The 22,684-nt window shown below is 41.4% G+C and overlaps 1 protein-coding gene across 4 annotated transcripts in view; it reads left to right on the top strand.

The window, feature by feature from the left end:
• SORCS3 (sortilin related VPS10 domain containing receptor 3) overlaps nucleotides 1-22,684 on the top strand; it is a 575,246-nt gene that overhangs the window by 406,527 nt on the left and 146,035 nt on the right. For all 4 annotated transcript variants that reach the window (XM_036906473.2, XM_036906472.2, XM_057506299.1 and 1 more), the window contains exon 6: nucleotides 16,041-16,105. In XM_036906473.2, the coding sequence (XP_036762368.1) occupies nucleotides 16,041-16,105 (65 nt within the window). The remainder of the gene's footprint in view (nucleotides 1-16,040; nucleotides 16,106-22,684) is intronic.

Raw genomic sequence — 22,684 nt, forward strand, 5'->3', positions numbered from 1 at the left:
AAGGTCATTATAAAATTATGTCATGCTTACATACTCGCATTCCTAAGTGAACAGAAATTGATTGAATGACAGCTAATGTGTCCCCAGTCTCTTCTGTCTCTCTTACTGACCATAGTAAGCTACCTTTTTGTATGGACCATAAAGAGATGAAATGAACGCAAATCATTGCTGTGCAGGATCTCACTGAAGCTTATTCGAGATATTCTCAAAATTGTGTTATACCCACCCAATTGTGTCTTATGTGTCAACCATAGATTTTTCAGGCAATTCATGTTGAGAAAAAGTAGCCTGGAGGTTAAATCCCCAAACTCATTAGTGTGGCGTAGAGTGCCTTCTCATGCCTGATGCCTGGAACATCCTTCTAAATGCACAGGCACTTGCTGATCCTCATCTCCCCACCCACGGTCTGCGCTCGCCACTCTGTGGCTTTCGTACCTTGATATTGTTTACCTGCAGCTCTTCCCTCATGCCTCCCCTTTTCCAGGATGATGGAAGCAGGACATGTAGCTCTAGGCAAACTATTTAATATTTTCTAAAGTTCTGCTCAGAAGTTACCTTGCTTTTGAAACTGCCTGAACTTTCTCTCACGCATCTTCAGAGTGGTAGAGAGTATGTTTCCTCAAAGAGATGTTGTGACTCTTCCATTGGAAGCTATAATACGTTGGCCAGTTTTCTAAGCCTCACCTCATTCATCAGCCTAATGGTGAGAATGACACTATCTAGCTCATAGAATGCTGTGGCGATTCTGTCATGGAATTACCAAGCTGGGGGGGTTTCTCTAGCCCTCCTGCATTCAGATCAGTTAATATCTGCAACTCATTCAGACAGTACATAGTAATGCCACACTCAGCTGGGGTCAATCTTACTGTGCATCTCTTCAAAGCATATAAAAGGTGGAGTAAATTAATTCTCAGTAAGTTAGATAATGTCCCAAGGTGATTCTCTGTGATACTTTCCAGCAGGGAGGCTTTGAAATACTATCCCTCTTACAATTAACATGTTGTACTGTGCTGCACCCATCGGCAGATGGATTTATCCTCACACATTTGGACTGGCAGAGGTCGGCCAGCATCTCTCTCCATGTGTCCTTGTGTGCTCCTGGTAAGTTGGCCTCTTTCCTTCTTTCCCCAGCCTTCCATCCCACCCCTCCTTGTAGTCTAGCCAGACCCTTAGCTCACTGACTGAAAGTAATTATGATATCAGGCTGGTGTTTTGAGGCTTGGAAGGGCTCCACTGTCTGTGTAGATTTCATTTCTGACTGGAGTCATTGAGCCTTCACATTATCAAACATGTCACATTTACTCCTTCAGAACAAAGGAAGACAAAAGAATTGGGCTCTTCCCACCTTCTTGCTGCCTCAGAGACTTATTCTTGGGTTCAGTTCCATTTAAATACTTATTGAAAATATAATTAGGGTTAATAATATGAGCATTTGTCACTATTGTCAGCATCTTAACCTTTTATGTCATTATCAGGCCTATTTAACAGATGGGGAAACTGAGGTCGAGAGTGATAAGTAAGCAGTCCAAGTTCACACAATTGGTAATCATAGAGAAAGATCCAACCTAGGCTCACTCCAAAGCTGAGATTTTAACCACAATTTTATACCTCCTCTTGTATCAAGTGGGTATCCTTAAAGGCTATTTTCAGAATCAACACCAAGAAGATTTCTGGATCAAATAGACTTGAATCAGAGATACCTGGCATCTCCAAAGAAAGGGAGAAATCCCAGGTCCTTGGTCCCAGAGCCATTTTCCAGCCTGTGATCAAGGAGCTTGATCATTTCTTCGATGGAACCACTGGCCCCAGACCTTTTGAGAACTTTACACAGGAGGGAGACAGCTCATACTTTCTCCACAAACCACAAGACCCTCCCTTGATAGTTAAACAAGATGATCTCAGCAAAGCTGACAAGATGTTTCCATGTTTGTTAAACAAGAACCATTTGTTTAGCTCAGGAGCATCTGTTGAATAAACAAGATATCTGATGTGCCATTTGCTCATTGGAAATTAACAAACCCTTTAAAAATGGCAATTTGTCAGGAGTTATATGAGGCAGAATTCATTCTCAGCAAGGGAAAAAATTGAAACTTCCTTCCCAGACTTTCTAGAATCCCCCAGAGCCAGTTGTGCAGAAAAAGTTCAGTTTAATTCTGCCATCATTAAAGAAAATATGCAAACTGATGGGGGAAGAGAAGCGAATGCCCTGTTAGGGAAACTGAAAGGTCCTGGAGGATGTATGATCCCCTCCGGAACATTGATACACATTATTTCCCTTCTGGGTTGTTCCCTTTCAGAGAAGTAGGGCTCCTGGATGGAAGGCAACTTTTTCTTCTCCTGTGTTGTTCTCAGGCATCATTTGGCAAAACTGTCATCAGCTGGCATTGTTCCTGTTTTTGGCTTCCTGTGGGGCCAGAAAGGAGGAGGAGAGAGTTTAACTTACTACAGGAATAAAGGAGATAGGGAAGATAATGCAAGGAATGAAAAAGCTGCCTCTGCTCTCAGGGTGCAGCAGCGATGAGGGTGCTGCCTACAGTGAAGTTTGACTATAGGCCTGTTTATAAACACAAGAGCTTCATAATGTTGGTCCATTTTCAACTTAATCCTTGAATAAGCACAGTGCGCAGGCACCAGGTAGCCCAAGCATAATGGACAGTGGATGATAGATAGCATTTACTGAATGCAGTTGCCACGCAAAGCACACAACTGGCATTCAGTTATATGTCCGCAAATCTCTATTATTATTATGTCCCAGGTACAGATGAGGAAACCAAGCCTTAGAAAAAGGTAGAAATGGGATTTAAATTCACACAGTTTGGGAGCTTATTGACTACATCATGCTGTTGCGTTGCTTCAGATGGTCCTGAAGATGCAAGGTCCCCGGGACCTTTGGTGTGAAGACAGAGGATCGGGCTCTGAACTCTTGAGCCCGACCCTGGGCAGAAGCATAAGTCTATGAAGCAAGATCTTCCTGAGATTCCTGGGAAGTGCTGGGTGGTTCAGGTTGGGATGCTATTCTTGCTGGGTTGCAATGCAAATTTCTTTATTTGGAGGGGGTTTGTGGATGGGAGGGGCCATTGAGGGACATGAACTCTCAGGCTTTATATAAGTGGGTCCCTGTGGGCTCTAGTTAGAAGCTAAGGAATTAGCTGACTCTGGACCCAGAGCAACTTGCTGCCTCATCTCCTCAAACTAGCTTTCTTAGCAATTGATCTTGTAAACTTCCTGAATCAGAGAAATTAAAGATGAAAAAGGGCCTATTAAGTAATCTTGCCCCAGCCCCAGACTAAGCGGAATGACTCCCAAGAGAGGGTCCAGGGTGTCTGGTTCAGTTTAATTTTAATTGTCCCAAAGGGTCTGACTTATTGCTCTCCTCCTGGCAGCCCTTCTGCAGGCCGAAGGATGCAGGGGTGAGCAATAGCTCAGAGGACGGTACTGGCCCATGCCAGGGCTGTGCATGTTCATCCTAGACTCTATTTTCCAGGGCCTGGGATTTTTCACTTGTTGCTTCTGGGATGTGCTGGGGCTTTGAAAGAATCCTTTTATGGGGTAGATTAAACATGTACCTGTAGATAGTATCTGCTGATTTCGCTGGCTCCTCCTATTAGCCAGGAGATGTGCCTACAGAGGTATCTATTCAGGTAAAATGTGAAGTTGGGAGTTAATAATAGTAGTGGGTGTTAAAGACTGACCATCCACTGGGGAGACCAGAAACACTAGTGGCTGAGAAGTATTGGGTATTCTTAAGCCTATACCAGGGATGTCATGCTCTTATCTAGTCTACTTCTCAGAGACATCAGATGTCTATCAAAATGTCTTAGCTGGTGGTGGGGGGGCTGGGATTTAAAACCAGGTCTCTCTGAGCGCAAAGTGCATGCTTTACCCCATACTGTCTGTCACTGAGTTATAATAAAATATACTGAACAAGGTTGAAGTGAGAAAGAGGAGAAGGCAGGAAGGAGGCAGAGGTGACTTTGAAATGAGAATGGCTGATCCTTAGATCAGCTAGGTTCCGTTTTCTAGACTGGGAAGCTTGGGCCTGAGGCATAAGCTCTCTGTGCTGGTCCCAGGCATGGAGATCTTGAGAGTGTTTGCGTATCTGTGTGCATAGACTGTGATCCCTCCCAGGCCTAAGGAAGGGGACATTTCCTGCCTGTATCCCCTGCTTAGGGAATGATGCTGGGCAGAAAGTGTTCAGTGACTGGTGCATGCATAGCAAGTATAACTGGTTAATGTTGCTCTGCCCTGATGCCCCTCCCAAGATGTCCTTCCTTGTTACTAAATGAGATCTTGTCATTCGTTCAATTACTTATCATTGGCCGAGGGCCGTGGCATATCTATGCACTGCTGGTGGTTGATTTTAGAGCCCAGGATATTATCCAGGAAAGACAGGCTGCATGGAGGACTCTTGAGTCATGGGGCAGGAGAGAAGCATGAGGGCGAGAAGCATGAGGCCCTTAGAGGTAGAAATAGAAAGAAAAGTGATAAAAGAGGAATGAGTCAGAGAAGGGAGGGTCATCAGAGAGCAGTCATCTGTATCAGTTTGTCCCCAGGTTGTCCCTAAAGGGTTCGTTTGAAGAAACAGGAAAGCATATGTTTTATTTTTTTCTCCTCAGTGCCTTGTGTTTTCAGGATGTAATTTGATCTGTGTGGTGTCACTCTCTGGGAAGCCATAAATTAAGGGAAAGCTCTGTCGAGGTTAAGCAATGGAATCCTTTGAATCCTCTCTATTCTCCTTGCTCCCTGAAGAAGCTTGGGCAAGTTGCTTAAATTCTCAGGACCTCTGTTTCTGCATTTTCAATTGGTGGGCAATACGTGCTTCAAGATTTCTTCTTAGGATTAAGTGATATAAAGAAATAAGGTGCCTGATAGAGAGTAGCAGAGGAACACGTGCTGGTCATTTGCTCGCCGCCTCCTCTCTCTCCAGCTGAGAAAGGGGTCCTTGTGGTGCATCACAGGATGGGCCCTGGCGCTGAGGCCGTCTGACCCGAGTTTGCATCTGAGAGCTGCCTTTTGTTAGCTGCAGTGACTTAGACAAGCCACTTAGCTCCTCTGAGCCTGTAGTCCCTTGTTAGTAAAATGCAGGCAAGAAGTGTAACTTTCCTTGTAGGAATTTTGGTTGGTTGTTCAACCACATGACTGAGTGCCAGCTTTGTGCCAGGAAGTGGAGTTACCATGTGGGGTGGGGAGGGGGCAACAAAAGCAAGGCCCCCTCCCTTCCAGAGACTTACAATCTAGAGGGGAAGCAGGCTTTATTCAAACAATCACACAAGTTACCATGAGTATTAAATAAGGGCACATACACAAAGCACAACGTCACAGGGACCACCCAACATAAGGCAGTGTAGCACACGCATACGGGTGGTGGTCACGGTCACTGGGAATGCCGTGGCTGCCCTCCTGTTCATGGGGGGCGCCACGTACTTGCAACCAATGCCCTCACACACTTGCCTGTTGTCTTCCACACTCATTTAGCCATGTGAACTTATAAGGTAGATGCCCTTTTCTAACTAGTCCTTTCAATCCCAGTTCGGTCTGGGGCAGCTGTGAGGAAGGCTGCCCTGTGAAATGGGCTGTCTTTGTAGACTCTGAGCAGGTACAGCTATGCTGTTAGAATGTACCAGAATGTGTGCCCCTAACAGTCCTGAGGCAAAGACTAGGAAATTCTGTTTTTATTCTCTTCAGAGCTAAGATACAATTAAAAATGTTACCACAGTAATTGGCAACATCCATTAACTTGATGAGAATTGCCAGAGGCAGCACATTTTTCCCCCCTTCTGCACATTATTAGTCTATAAATACACCTGGTTCCTTTCTCTTTCTTCTCTAGAACTTCCACAAAACATCCTCCCAGCTGTTCTTCTTCATGCCCTTTGCCTTTTCTTAATTAACTCTCTGAATTCCTCCAGCACTTCCAGTCAGTACCATATAATCTTGCATCTAATCATATGTGGCCTCGTGGCTTGTCTGAGAGGCTGCATGGAAAGCCCACAGAACCCAGAGCTCTGGGCTCAGAGTCAGCAGAGCCTTGATGATCTTAAGACCTCAGCCATCTGAGTTTGCTCTTCTGCGGAATGGGAATAATGACATCTTCCTCCCACTGAAATTAGATGGTGATGTAAAAGTGCTCTACAATTTATCAAGTGTGGGACTTGCTGTCATTGACCCCCAGCTGCTCCTTCGTCTGCCCGTGCCGTGCTTGGTCTTCCTGTCCCCACGGAGATGCAGGGGCAGCTGGTCTCCGGCAGCATGAGGATGCTTGGTGAGGCTCTCGCCCTCTGTGTGCAGGCCCTACCGGTCGTGAGTGATGCCTCGGGGACCTCACCAGCAGGAAGTTCCTCCCCCTTCCAAAGCACTGAACTCATTAGAAAATGCCCACCATATCTTTCCAACAAGACTGTAAGCTCTTTGAAGGCCTCTTTATGTGTCACCCCAAAAATACCCATTAAAGGAATAGTGTACTCATAGGGGATGGGTAGTGGGGCCTGAGAATGGCAGTTCCAAAATCAATTGGCTGGAAACAAGGACTCAACCAGTTTTCTGCAACCACTCTGTGAGTGTCGCAACGCTCTTGGTCCGATTTATAGGATTAGGAAGTCTCCTGTGAGCAATGTTTGTCTTTTTTAGGCTGTAACACGGTCTTGTTTGGGAATTTATAGCTGTTCACTGGAGCTATGGCAGGCTGTAGCTCACACATACCCTGCAAACAAATGGGCCAGGTGGTAGGCTGTTCGCCACCTCCCTGAGTGCTCACACATAGTGGGGATTCAGTAACCACTTGCCGAGTGATTGCCGGTTATACTCCTAGTGGACCAGTTCAGTTGTGTTTAGGTAAAGCCTCATGAATTGTCACTAAATTAACACAATCACAAAACCACAATGGCAAAGCTCGGCTTCAGGTCACTATTGCCAGCGTGCAGCAGGGTGTTGGCCCTGGTTCACTGAGCTTCTTCAGTTAAGTTCAGCCTCCTTGTCTATTTGGGGGGACTTGGTGTGTGTACACCTGTCCTGGAAATATTTCACGTCACTTCGGGATTTGGTTCCAATCTTGTAGATCTTAAACATATCAAATTAGACAATATAGTTAGTTTCTTTCTTCTTTCCTTCCTTCCTTCCCTCCCTTCCTTTCTCCCTCTCTCTCTTCCTGTCTCCTTCCCTCCCTCCCTTTCTTCCTTTCCTTTCTTTCTCTACTTCTCTGGTAGGAAATGTTAGTCTTATGACCCAGTATAAACCTATGTTTTTTGTGTGTATCTTGAAGTTACATGACAAATGCGGAGTCTACCACATGAGATTCTCTCTGATATTTTCTATTCCATTTCATTCTAATTCCAAGACTGATTGCTCCAAAGCACATGTTACAGTCTCTCAAACTAACCCTAAAATCTGGGAAACAAATATCTTTCACCTCGCTTGATTTGGGGGTCTATTCCTTGTCTAATCAGCTGTAGACAGGGACAGGACCATATAGTACTGACATGGGCCTGGGGTCTGTACCTGGAAATTTGTGAGTCTGGGGGAAGCCAGCAGTGGACAGAGGCAGGGATGACTTGTGATTTGGGGAAAAAGCTCCCCCAGTGCCCACTAGAGGAACGGTGTTCATTTGAGCTGGATGGGATCCTTGAGGTTTTGCTGCCCCAGCGTTTTCACAGGATAATCACATTTTTCAAGCAAATCACAGATGACTGTGTTTGACAGGTCCAATATTGCTCTGAGGATAAATGGTGAAAATGGCAGCATAATTATGTAAAATGAAGACTTTATTCACTTAATTGCCTGGAGACTAATTAAATGAATGAGATCTGTTTTACCATATTGTGGAGCTATTTTCAACGTACATCCTAAACATACCACTGGGGTTATTATTGTTTTCATTTGTGTATTTGTTCCCTTTCTCAACAGATACTAAATAAATGCAAGCAAGTCACAGTGCTAGGCACTAGTGGAAAACATAATCTAATCAGGTCTAGAGCCTGTCTTTAAGGATATACAATCAAAAAGGAGAAAAAATTTAGGTACATGAATAACTGGAGGAGGAGTCAGACAGACTATGTGTGAAAGCAGGCTCCAGCTCTTTCCCATCCTGTACCAATGTTTAGGCAATTTGACATCCTGACATTTCCTTTTCCTCATCTGAAAAAAAAAAATTATACTACAAATTTCAAAAGCTTGTTTAAAGATTAAGATTAAGTGAGATAACAAATTGATAGTAACATTTATTAGGTGCTCAATAAATACTAGTTGCACTTCAGGTAACATGAGCACTCTAAGAGTAAGCATTATATAGTTTTAAGTTAACGCATGCCTCTCTTCAAAATGTTTTACATGCAGTTAGTTCATTCAGTTTTCATAAAAATGATAAGGCAATGTGATTGTGCTTACCCATTGTGTAGATGAGAAATTGAGGCATGGAGAGGTTAAGTAAATTGCCTGTGATCCCACAGTTAGTGAGTGACAGAGCCAAGACTCTACCTCAAAGAGTATAATGCCAGAACTCATGTTCTTAACTACCCTACAGATACATAACAAGGAGAGGCTATTTCAGACTGAGTTTGTAGAGGCTGGATTTTGAGTGATTCTCAACTCTAATTGCACATTGTTATCACCTGGGAGCATCTAAAAGCTCTTGATTCCTGGACTCTCCTTCAGGCTAGTGGTTCTTAGAGTGTGATTCCTGACTATCACTATGATATCACCTAGGTATTTGCTAAGAATGCAGTGCTTGGACCCCAGAGGTTCTAATCAGAAACCCCGAGGGTGGAGCCCAACATGTGTGTGTTTTAGCAGAGATTCTGATGTTACTGAAATGTGAGAGGATTGTTGCTCCAGACCAATTAAACCAGAATTTCTGGGGTTAGGGCCTGTGCCTTTTGTTCAGTATTTTTAGAAAGTTTCACAAGGTATTATAATATTCACCAGGGTGAAGAGCTTTCACGGAAAGTAGGTACTGAGCTGGGCCATAAGCAGGGAATATGCAGCGTGGAACAGAGGAGAATTCCAGGTGGAGAGGCAGTTTGAGCAAAGACCTGGGGGGAGAATGTGGTGTGAATTGGAATGACATGTTGAGGTAAGATTATTCTGTAATTTAAATGTCTAGCTAATCAGTTGGTAAAGCATTTGTAGTTTGACCTTACCAGCATTACCCTTAATACTGCCCTCGTGCATACCCAATGTCCAGTTTTCTTATTTCTGGGGAAAGTTTTGCTCTGGGATTCACATCCACACAGAGAGAAAAACCCAGGGGAGATTTAGCCCTGCCACTTTCTCATGTCAGCCAAGTGTGTTATGAACAGGCTGGACTGAAGTTCCAAACTGGATTCTAGGGCTACACGATACAAACTAGCTGAGTCTTTGGACAGTTGTGTGAGGCTCAGTTTTCTGATCTATGAAGTAAAGCGTTGGATGAGATCAGGGTGTTTTCACAGGTTGTCACATCCAACTCTCAGGCAATGTTGCTTCTGAGAAGTTCCTGTTTGACTCACTTTATATGTTAGGACTTGGAGACTGTGAGCAGAGGGTTCAGTTGCTGAAAATAAAACTGAAAGTTACTTGACCTTTTTTAGGTCAAGATGTTATATCAGTAACATCTGTGAGTATAAGGTTCTAGGAGCTGATTTCAGCTTCCCTGGAGGTGTGGCTCTGGCTCCTTATTTGCTTTTGTTCCTGGGTCCTTGGTCCTTGGTCAGAACTCAAAAGGGCTCTCAATTTTGTCGAGTACATCAACTACCTTTCCTCTCTTGGTTTCCCATGATCCTGTGTGCTGATGTTGGGCTTGCTAATTGTTATGAAGTTAAATATTCCCAGGAGGAAAGCACCTCACACTTTATTCAGGTCTGTATAGATCTCTTCCCTTTTCAGCGAGAGCAATCCACATGATAGACATTACTTGGGACACAGGCAGGAAAGTGAGATCTCTTTTGGCCATAAGAAAGGTTGGTCTTGGAGAGCCAAACATGAGCTGAAGGCTTACACAGGGCCTTAGGAAGTTTGTCTGGCTCAATGAAAATAATGTAATCATCCATTCAACAAACAATTACTGAAGATCTACCATGTGTCAAGCTCTGTGATGGAAATGCTGATATAAGATCCAGCAAAGGCCTATGAGGTCAAGAAGTGTTTCCCACAGGCAAAAATGGCAGTTACAATCCAGTGTGGTGATTTCTACCCTGGAGAGAACAGGTATCACAAAGAGCTCCTATCAGGAGTTGGTTTCCTGGAGTTGTGATGTATAATCAGTCTGAAGAGAAAGGTGCCTAAACTGAATTCTTCCATAGAAGGGACTTTTCATGTCTAGTGCCTAGAACAATGCTGCATTATTAGGCACTCAACATTTATAGAACTGAGGTGTGGAGAAGGAAGAAGGCAGGAAGAGAGGTAGATTAGTTTTTCATGTTCTTCAAATGGAAAATAATAATAGCTAAAATGTAAAGAATGTTGCCTATGCCAGTCACTATTCTAAGTGTTTACTACTTGCTCATTTAATCCCCAAGTAGATATTATGATCTTGTCATTTTACAGATGTAAAAACCAAAACTCATTACTGCTGTATATATGCAAAATGTGGTGGGGAGTTTGTCCAAAGAGGTCTGATCCTACTTCCCTTCTTGAACAAGAGTGGAAAGATTTAGTGGAAAAGATTCATTTAGTGAAAATGAGTCAATCATGTGTGTTAGGTTTTAGAACAACGTATTGTGTGATAAGAAATTTAACCACTGAAGAATTTTAAGTGTTCATAAAAGTTTTCCTAGATTCATACCTGCTCTTGATAACTTAACTCTGTTTTGTTAAATTGTTCTGTAGTCACTTGATTACAACTAAGAATACACAGAACCAAATAAAGTTGCTATTAATGACTTCTTTTAATTTGGCATTAGTAATAATATGTACTGATACAATTTCTCTTTGCTATCTGATACTTTCTAGAAACTTTCTGGGAGTTTCCTTCCATGTAATTTCATTGGGATGCTTGAAAAATCATTTTTACTTTGTTGCAGGTGTTCAACGCAGGAAATTTGAACTTGCCATGGCTGGTTCTAGGTTCTAGGTTGCCCATATATTGTCCTATAATTATGAGCCTTGATATTTCTGTGGTGTACTTGTAATTTCCCCTCTTTCTTTAATTATTTTATTTATTTGAATCCTTTCTCTTTTTCTTGATAAATCTAGCTAGAGATTTGTCTATTTGGGTTATCTTTTTAAAAAACAGCTCCTGGTTATTGTTCAGGTACATTCTTTCTATACCCACTTTGTTGAGAGATTTTCATCATGAATGGATATTGAATTTTTGTCTACTGATTTTTCTGCATTTATTGAGATGATCATGTGATTTTTATCCTTCATTATTTTAATGTGGTCTATTATATTTAGTATACTTGGATGTTGAACCATCTTTACATCCCTGCAATAAATTCCACTGTATCATGGTATATGACCTTTTAACTATACTGTTGAATTCACTTGCTAATCATTTGTTGATGTTTTTTGCATCAGTGTTCATCAGGGACATTGGTCTGTAATTTTCTTGTAGTGTCCTTTTCTGATGTTCGTATTATGGTAATGCTGGCTTTGAACAATTAGTTTGGAAGTGATTCCCTTCTCTTCTGCTTTTTGAAAGAGTTTGAGAAAGATTGGGTATTAGTTCTTCTTTAAATGATTGTTAGAATTCACTAGAAAAACCGTTTTGTACTAGACTTTTCTTTGTTAGGAGGTTTTAAATTAATGATTCAATCTCCTTACTAATAACTGTTCTGTTCAGATTTTCTATTTCTTCATGATTCAGTTTTGGTAGGTTATATGTTTTTATGAATTTATCAGTTTCTTCCAGATTACCCAATATAGTGTCCTATAATTTTTCATAGTAGTCTCTTTTGACCTTTCTGTGGTGTCAGTTGTAATTTCTCCACTTTTCATTTGGTATTTTATTTATTTGAATCTAGTCTATCTTGGTAAGTCTGGCTAAAGATTTGTCTACTTTATTTTTTTTTAAATCTAGCCCTTGGTTCCATTGATCTTTTCTATTGTCTTTTTAGTCTATATTTCATCAATTTATACTTTGATCTTTGTTATTTACTTCCTTCTAGTAACTTTGGGCTTAGTTTGTTCTTCTATTTCTAGTTCCTTTAAGTGTAAAGTTAGTTTGTTTATTTAAGATCAAGTTATTGCCTAATATATGATCTATCCTGGAGAATATTCCACATGCACTTGAGAAGAATGTGTATTTTGCTGCTTTGGGTACAATGTTCCATATCTATGTCTGTTAGGTCCATCTGGTCTAATGTGTAATTTAAGGTCAATGTTTCTTTATTGACTTTAGGTCTGAATTATCTATTCATTTTGTTGAAAGTAGGGTATTGAAGTCCCCTACTATTATTGTATTACTATTTCCCCCTTCAGATCTGTTAATATTTGCTTTATATATTTAGGTTCTCCCATATTGGGAGCATAAATATGTCATATGTTATGTCCTTTTGATGAATTGACCCCTTTCTCATTATATGATGACCTACTTTTTCTCTTGTTATAGACTTTGGCTTAAATTATATTCTATCTTATATACGGTAGCTACCCCTTCTTTCTTTTGGTTTCTATATGCATGGAATGTCTTTTTTCATATCTTCACTTTCAGTCTGTGTGTGTCTTTAAAGCTTAAGTGAGTCTCTTGTAGGCAGCATATAGGTTGGTCTTATTTTCTTTATCTCTTCAGCTACTTTGTCTTTTGATTGGGGGATTCAGTCTCTTGACATTTAAAGTAATTATTGATAGGTATATAGACTTACTATTGCCATTTTGTTAAATGTTTTCTTGTTCTGTAATTCCTTTGTTCCTACTTTATCTCTTGTTATCTTTGTGATTTGGTAATTTTCTATAATGGTATTTTCTCATTCATCCAATCTGTAGGCATCAGTCAACTAGTTTCTGCATCTCTTTCAGAAGGAATTGCCCCATGTGTACCTATACATTTGGTGTGTCCATGGGAGGAAGGGGCCTCAGGAGTATCCTATCTTGCCATTTTGGTCTACTCTCTCTCTGTTTCTTTATTAATCTCTGTATGTGTTTCTCTCTCTCTCTCTCTCTTCCTCTCTGTCTTTCTCCTGGCCTCCCTCTATCCTTCTCTCCTCTCTCTCTCTGCTGTGTATCTTGTCTCTCTCTTGAAAGGGTCCTCATATCAACCTTTCTCTCCCTGCTTCTCTGTGAGACTTCCTGTCACAATGCCAGTTCTCTTTCTCTATCTATGTCTACATCATTCCTTTACACATATTCTTCCTATCAGGCTGGAAACATTTTTCCCAACAATCGTGGCCTGGTGACTGGAGAGTAAAGATGATTCTTTCCTATCAGCTCTAATTAGAGGAATCCTCTAAATTGCCCTGGCATGTCTCAGTTGCCATGGCCAACATGGCTCATGATCATGCTGGATTCTGTATCATCCTAGTGTTCAGAGGGATGAGCTCCTGTGACTGACCACCATGGACAAAACACTTGGCTGCAGTTGGGCAGAATAGCTTGCAAAGGATGGAAGAGTTAGAGGGGTAATCAGCTGGTCAGGATCACAGGTGTCTATTCTAAGGAGCCAAGACCAACCCAAGAGAAACAAACATCTTAATGTAAGTGCTGGAGGCTGTAGGATCCAGAGTCTGAATTCTCTGGAAGTCTAAAGGAGGAAGGTCACTGTGAGCTAGAATGACCAGGGATATCTTCCAGGAGGACGTAATTCTTGGTCTTAGCATTAAAAGATGTCTAAGATTGTAGATAGATGGAAGGGAGTGAGTGATTCTGGGAGAAGAAAGAGTTTCTGTGCTTGTTTTGTTGCTGTTGTTTGCCTTGATTTAAGCTTTCTAAGGAGCAAAGACTTTTCTTTTGATATAGAGCATAGTACCTGGTGACCGCAGTTAGGCTTAGTCATTATGGTTCCAGTTCTTTCCATCCTACCATGCCATTGACCTTGGGGAAGGACCAAAGAATAATGCCTAAGAGGTTTCTAAGCCTGAGAACACCAAATGCATAAAAGGAAACAGGAAGATTATGGAACAGAGGTGTCCATATAGTTCCTTCTGGTGCCCTCATACCTCAAGTGAGTTCCATGTTGAAATTTTGGTATTATCATAGCAGATTGGATTGTTTATTACTTTAATAAACACATTGGTAGCACCAGATACATACTGGGCACATAGATGCCAAAGATCCAAAAATAAATAAATGGGATATTACTACTTTAAAGTTTACATCCAGGTATGGAAGGCAAAGATGCACAATTACACAAGTGATGTGATCGAGCCCATCAGAGCAGTGATTCTAAAACTTGGCTGCACATGCCAATCACCTGGGAGTTTTAAAAAATAGTGATGCCTTGATCCTGTCCCAAAGATTTTGATTTTACTGGTTTGGTGAGAGCCATCTAGATATTTCAGATCTCCCCCTGTAGCTTTCATGAGCAGCCACAATTGAGATCCAGGTAAGGATGCTATGGAAGCAGATAAAGGGCCCTTCGGGAAAATGAGGGACAGACAGGCTGCTGCAGGGGTAAAGCCAAATGAGCTTTGACAGTGAGTTCCCTGGAGGAGAAAGAGGGCGGGGAGGCAGAAGGATGTGGAGGACATTGCAAGAAAAGGAAAGACGGGCCAAGAAAGATGGGAACTGCTTCTGGCTGATATGTTAGTAAGTCTCTAGTTCTGGCTTTGTCCCTGTGTGACCTTAGGCAAACATAAACATCTCTGTGCCCTGGTGTCTCATTCAGTCAAATATAACCAGTGATACTTGTTGTCTTTACCTTAGGAACAAAGAAGGTGAAGAAAAATTAAAAGATAGATCATAAATGAACTTTCTAAGTAATTGAAGTCTAACCATTCAAAATGTAATCATTTTAACAAGTAAAGATCATTTGATTTTTCCTAACATATATCACGTACAATCCTGGTTTCTTTAACAGAATGCATTGATACCATTTGCGCCCTGCTTCCAGTTTTTTATGCCATTAGCCCATCAGCGTAGATGTTAGGTACTGAATTGTGTTATTATATAGTAAAGGCCTCAGGGCCACTGAGAAGTGATGAGATTTATGGTGAGGAAGATCACGTTTTGAATTCTTAGGTCTGTTTTTCATAGGTTTTCTATGAAAACCTTGCCTTCTCTTGCTGTCTGGGTATCAGTGGTTGATTCTCACCCTTTTAAATTCTACCTTTTCTTATTAACTTGCTGCTTCTTACCTGTTGAGAAAACCAGAAAACCAATATTAGAATGATATTTGAAATAAGAGCAAATAGTGAGTAAGAGCTTGCTGCAGAGAGTGAGTTATATGGTCTCCTCAGTGCATGGATGTTTTAATGTCTGTGTCCCCTCGTTTAGCTGACATCCTCTGGCCTGGCTATCTCATACAGGGAATGGCTAGCTGTGTATTATGTATGCATGGTTGGAGGCACACAAGGATTGGTTTGCAAGGACTCTCGGCCTTCCTTCTGGCTATTGGCCATAGATTTTAAGGTTCCTCACCTCAATCACCAGAAGAATGCTGTCCTTGTCAGACCAGATTTTGAAGGTTTGCCAGGCAGAAGGAAGGAATGGTACATAGAATCAAACTCAGTAGGGAGCACAAGAGTGCCTGGAAGCAAAACAGCCAAAACAGAGGTTACCCCACTTCCCCAAAGGACAGAACAGGGTACCAAGCTGTGCTCTCCCAGAGGAAGGGCAGAGGGTCAGGAAGAGGTGGAAGTGATCAGGTGTGGCAAGACAAGGAGATGGAAGGCCAAGGGGAAGAGATAACTTACTAGAAGGTGTGAGGTGGTGAAGGGCCAAGGACAGAGGTTTAGACCAGCTGCAAACTCTGTACTCTTTTATTTGAGTCACCAGCTTCCTGACACCATTCATGAGTTGTGACCCTTACAGGTGACAGCTGTGCCATACTGCCTGGCAGTCCATGGGCCAAATTCTATGAGTTCCCATGGTGTCCTGTTGGGCAAGCAGATTTCTGGGTAATAGTCAGCCCTGAATACTTTCCCACTGTGTTGTCTTTGTGGTCACTGAGCTTCTATGTCTCCCTTCTTCTGCAGGTCAGTGGCTGGACTGGATAAGGAGGCAGACCTGGTGCACATGGAGGTGCGGACCACGGATGGATGTGAGTGCTCAGTCCGCCAGGCTAGGCCCTGGGAGATCTGCCTGCAGGTCTCTCCTCCCCCAATTGCATTTTAATGTCTTGGGAAGATGAAAAGCCCTGAGCCCCATTACTGCCATATCCATTCTATTTCCCAGACTGGGGGAGAGGCCTCCCATACCAAGGGAGACGTTTCATTGAAATGAACCCTGAGGAATGAATTTTCTAGGGATGTAAGTTAATGCGATGAATTTTTAGTCTCTTGTTAGTAATTTCCTGGCATCTTCAGTGTAATTCAAATAGGGATGTCCATAGCTCTCCATGCTATTTTGCATTCAAATATTCACCTGGTGAATTGCAGGGGCTGCTGGCTTAAAAAATGAACCCTTCATATAGCCAAGGTTTCCAAAAAAAGTTACCAGGCAGTGATTAGCAAAGCTGCTTATTCATTCAATCCACAAATATTTAGGGATGGACTACTCTGTGCCAGGCATTATTCTAGGCCCTGGAGGTACACTGGTGAACAAGACCCATTTGTCATTGCAATCAAGCAATAGAATCCCCAAAATTTCAAACATGTGACCCTTTGCATGTTGTACCTTTTTAAATCTTACATAGAATTTAACTATAAACTATCATTTTGCACCACTTCAAGCATTTCACTCTTCCCAGAGTTGATCATTTTTATAGAGCTCTTCCCTATCCAAGGAAAATAAAATCAGCTTAAGCAAAACTATTAACTATGTGAAAATAAATGAAATATAGAAAATACAGGGAGCTATAATTAGCTTATCATGGGTCAACAATAGAGCCAAAAAACCACAGAGCTAATGGTGATCCAGGAACACAGCAGAGCAGATTCCTGCCTGTGAGTTGGGGTCCTGGGTCCTGCTGCCCATTTGCCATGGGGCCAGGGGACATCTCTTCTAACTTCTGTGCTTCTAACTTCCCTTGTCACTGCTTTGCCCTGTCTACCTCGTAGGGTTACAGGTTGACCAAGTAGAGAGCAATTTTCTAGAAATTATAAAATGTACAAATGTGAGGAGATTTTGTTTTGACTTGGCTTTGGGAGTTGGGAGTGTCATTCAAAACACATTAAGTAAAACTACATGCACTTTGTCCATGATAAATCTACTGTTGTTAAGGCCAAGCAGATGCATGCCAGAAACAGGCATTTGGGGGAATATGTTTTATTTGCTTTGCTTTTATGTTTGAAAGAGAGGCAGTCACCATTTGTACTCTGTGTCCGGCACTCTGTTGAGTACTTGATTCACTTCTTTTTTCTGGTCTAATTTGATTCTTGAATAAATGTAAGTTTCTGAAGCAGGCAGGGATGAGAGATGACCCACACTCTTAAAAAAAAAGTTTTTAACAGAAGAGCTATTGAAGATTTAGGGATATATTCAAATTCACTGATCATGAGGATGGTGAAGCCTGGATTCAAAATTATATTATCTGATGTTTATAGCTGAGAAAGACACCAGGGGAAGAATGAGATGTAGGGTTTGAAGAAGCATAGTAAGACAGCAGGAGGAGATCAGAAGATGATCCACAGGCCAGTTCTCAGGACAACTCCCACCTTTGCTTTGCTTCCCATGGCAACCTTTTTAAGCCACATATGTGCTCTGTGGTGGCTGTAATATTTCAGGAGTTGGAGGAAACTTTATAGGACTGTCAGACCCCTTGCCTAGTGTAGGGAATCCCTTCCTCCAAAACCTCTACCATGTGTCCACAGGTTGTCTTAGTTCAGGCTTAAGATGCATCCTTTTCCACTGCTAGACAGCTCCTATGTTTTGTTTTATTAACCTTAAACTTATTTTCTGAAAGTTTAAGAATTCTGGTCCAAATTGGGATAAGCCCTATGGTGCAGAACTGCTGCAAAATTTTATGAGCTTAAAAATGCAAAACACATAGAAGAGTTCCTGGCCTATTGTCAAGAATTGAAAAAAGCAGACAGAAATATAATAGGGATGAATGTCGTGTGCCACACTTAGATTAAATTGTCATATATATTAATTCTGTTCCATTTTCTAGGTTTTAAAAAATCTGTTTTTCAGTAGTTGAAAGAATCTTTTGAGCCTAATGATTTGGCTCAAACACACCTTTATTTAGAAAGAGCACCTAACAAGAGTGCATTAACCTCTTGTGTTTTATTTTACATACCCTAATTGAAATATATGACACCTTTTTTTTGCGCTATGTGGTAAATGCTTTCTCACACTCACACACTCACATGTGTATACACATCTCTATCTTTGATCATCACAAAAAGGCCCAGCATTCATTTTCAGTTCCTTTTTTTTCTGATGTGGTAGCTTGAACTCAAATTTACCCCAAAATGTAGCTAGCTAATGATTGAATAAAAATTCTTTCAAAGCTCTCAACATAGCAGAAATAGAAGGAAATGTCTGATAAAGGACATCTACAGAAGACCTACAACTAATATCGTACTTAATGATGAGATACTGAATGCTTTTGCCCTAAGAATGGAAAAGGCAGAACAGTTTACTCTTACCACACCTGTTCAATATTATACTATAAGTCCTAATAAAGGAAAAAAATGAAATGCAATTTATACAGATTGCAAAGGAAAAATTAAAACTGTTGCTATTCTCATTGACATGATTGTTTATGACTATCCCAAGGAAAAATCTACAAAAATATTTCCTAGAATTAATAGGTAGGTTAAGCAGAGCTGCAGGATATAAGAAATGGTGAAAGTGGAGAAAGGGTGTTGTTTTTAGCAGGTGGTGTTTGCTAAAAATTGGGCAGCCAGACAGGGGAAAATGAACTTCAACCTGTGATTGACAATGTATACAGAAATTAACTTAAAATGAATCATATTTATGAATTGTAAAATATAGAATTATGAGGCATTTAGAAGAAAATATAGGAGAAAATCTTCATGACCTTTGGTTCACACTAAGAGCAGATCAACAAATAAAGATTGATAAATTGTACTTCATCAAAATTAACATTTGTTATTCAGAAGACACATAAAGACAATGGGAGAAAATATTTGCAAATCATACATATATCCAACAAAGGACCTGTAGCCAGAACATGTAAGGGACTTTTAAGACAGAGCAGTATTAAATAACCCAAGTTTTCTAAAAAATGGGCCAAAGTTTGAACAGAACATTTATCAGAGAAGATACAGAAGATACAAGTATGACAAACAAGTTCATGAAATGATATTCAACATCACTAGGCATTAGGGAAATTAAAATTAAACCCACAATGAGATATATTACATCCCTATTGGGATTGCTAAAATAAACAGACTATATCTTTATTGTGTCTTCTAAAGAACAAATGTTAATTTTGATGAAGTCCAACAAGGATGTGCTAACAAGGATGTGAAATAGTTGGAATTCCTGGTGGGAATGCAGAATGGTACAGCCACTCTGGAAAAGCATTTTGTCAGTTTCTTATAAAGTTGCACACACTTTATGATTCAGCAATTCCACTCCTACATATTTACCCTAGAGAAATGTTGTATTCACACAAAAACCTGCACACAAATGTCTGTAGCAGATTTATGAATAATCACCGAAAACTGAAAACTACCTAAACATCCCTGAATGGGTGGATGGATAAGCGAGCTGTGGTATATCTGTAAAAATGGAATACTACCCAGCACCATAGATACATGTAACAACATGGATGAATTTTCAGTCATCATGTGAAATAAGCCGGTCTCAGTAGGCTACACACTATATGATTTCATCTATGTGACCATATGAAAAAGGCCAAACTATAGAGATGAAGAATAGATCAATTGGTTTCCAGGGTGGGGAGATATTTGGCAAGCAAGCAGAATGAAAGAATTTTCTAGGGTGATGTAACTATCCAACAACCTGATCATGGTGGTGGTTACATAAATCTGCATATCTGTTAAAACTTTAAAACTGTATGCTCCCCAAGAATGGCTGAAAATAAATTGTAAAAATATCTGTATTAAAAAATAGTTCTAAGATAAAAATCTGTGGTGAGAAAAGCTAGCACACACAGCTCTTGACTTCTAGTTCTGTAGAACTTCTTACCTTTTCTGATTGATTAATTAGTTCATTGATCCACTGAGTTCATTTATTCAACCAACATTATTTAAAATCTACTTGTTCTGGGCACTGAAGGGACATACAGGTGAATGTGATATCATCTCTGCCCTCAAGGTGCTTATTGGGGATATGAGCAAGGATTCAATGATTCTAACACAATTTGGCAGGAACATTAGTCAAGTTGGGTATGTATGTTGAATTTTAAGTGAGAATGTGAATAATAGCTTAGGAAAGTTGGGGGAAACTTCTCTGACAGATGAAATGTTTGATCTGGTACTGGTGGGGTTAATAGGAATTTATCAGAACATTCTGGGTAGAGAAGAGAACTTAACAAGTTCCCAGAGTCATGGGAGGTGGTGTATGCAAAGCAGTGGGTTATGATCTGTGGCTGGGAAAGAAGAGAGATGGGCTGGCAAAGGCAGGTTGGGAGTGGTAAGTAGCTTCCTGAGCCACAGTTCATGCTGGCCACCAAGTCATCCCAGGCCAGGCTGTTCTTAGCCATTTATAATGCAAAAGCTTCATGATACAACTGTGATTTCCCTAGCTGCGACCTTAGATATGGATTATACTGGTCTCTGATTGGCTGTTTCAATTCCTTTCTACCTGCCTCTCTGTTTGCATGTTTTATGTTTAAGATATAGCAGCTGATGGATGAAAAGCTGGTACCCATTCCAGTTCATTCAGACCCTGGCTCTGAGCAGTTACACTCCATCTCTGGAGTGCAGGAAGCTTTGCTGTTTTCCTCGTCTCCCATCCTGTCTGGCTTGGCTCCTGACTCAGCAGTGATGCTGGGAAATGACGAAGGCAGTTGCTTGTGTCTGGCCTCCTTGTGTGGGTCAGGGGAGCGGAGAGGAGAGTGGTGTTCATGCTGGGGCCAGGTCACACTCTGCACCTGGCTTCTCCAGGATCCCGCTCTGGTCAGACAAGTTTATTCATCACCCCCGTGTCTGTGTCCAGGTCTTTTCTTGCTGGGTCACCCTGGGCTTGCCGGCACTTCCTCTACTTTCTACCTGCCAAGAGGAGGAGAGTACAGGGCTGCATCAGCTCCCCAAGCCCTGGCACAGGGTGGACAGTCCTGGACTGGGGGGAGGCACCAGAAGCACTACCATCCCTCCTGCTCTGTCTGCACGGAGCTGTATTTACAATTTGTGTTTATTTTTTGAGGAGTGAGGAGAGACGGTCTTTTAGGTACTTACAGGCAAGTGGACTGGGCAAGTGGAAGTTTAGATTCCAGCTCCAGTTTTTCCCCTGAGAGGCTGTATGTTCCAGGGGAGCAGTCAAACATCTCCTGTTCCCCCACAGGACAATGAAACAGAATTAATGATCCATTATTTTTTTATTTTTAATTCTTTAATGAAATATTGATTGGGAATGTCCTGGATGCTAGTCATGGCACAAGACATGGCCCCTGCCCCCAGAGTTCATAAACTAAGAGGGATTTAGAAAGACAGCCCAGCAATGCCTGAACAAGATAACCCGTAGTCTTGTAAAAACTACACACAGGGTATGCTGGGAACCCACGGGAGAGGCGGCCTCTTTGTATTTGGTTTATTTGGAGTAAGTTGAAACCTAATCCTTTGAGCCTTTTTGTTTTGTGATTCATATACTTAAGAGGACAATGGCACCATCTCTGGGAATCTTAAATCAGAAGAACTAGTGCATCTTAGATAATTGTTATTTTTCCTTCTTCAGACTCTCCTTTCTTATTCCACTTTTTCCCCCCCCACATTGGAGACCACTTACTTACCTTGTGCTCTAGATTTGCCAGTTACTATGTGGCAAATGACTTCCAAAGCTGCCTTGGACAGTAAAATTCTGTTTCTCTGTGTCTTCCTGCGTCACAGTCCCCATTTCTCTCAACCTTTAACATAAGTAATACTCCTCAGGCGAGCTGGTTCTGCTGCCGAGTCCCCGGATGCGTCTCAGCCGTTTTGGTCTAGATGGTCTTTTGTAGGATCCGGAAGTCTGCATATCGTTAAGCACACAGCCGACATGATTCTGATTCAGATGGCACATTCTGGAACACTGCTTAGAGGATTGCTAACCTCAGACAGGGCAGGGGCACAGACAGGGACAGTACATCCTCATGAGCATGAAGAAAGACCTTTGGTACTAGAGTCTTCAATTACTGTGTTCTGAAAGATCCATGAGAGCATGGTAGCTAGGCTGTCATAGGGATGGAGGTGGGAAGAATGTATAAATAGGGAAACTATGTCTTTCTTTCCCTTCTAAAAGACAAAATCACAACATCATAATTTGTTATAAAGTGCTTTCCAAATTAAGATCTTTCCTATGTCAAAAACCATATTTGTTGAGGTGGGAAGAAGAGATTCATAAATAGTAATAGTAGAGATTTGGACCCTACGTCTATGAAACAACAATTAAATTTTGCTCTGTTTAGTTTCAAGAGCAAGACTGGCATTCATCTTGAAATCAATATAGAAATTTGTGTTTCCTGTATTGATTTGCCCACTCACAATTCATTCCCTTGTAATGAAGCACTTCTCATGTATAGTGGTTCTCAAAACCAGGTATTATAATC

Source organism: Manis pentadactyla, chromosome 8 (assembly GCF_030020395.1).
Source record: "Manis pentadactyla isolate mManPen7 chromosome 8, mManPen7.hap1, whole genome shotgun sequence".
Lineage (NCBI taxonomy): Eukaryota > Metazoa > Chordata > Mammalia > Pholidota > Manidae > Manis > Manis pentadactyla.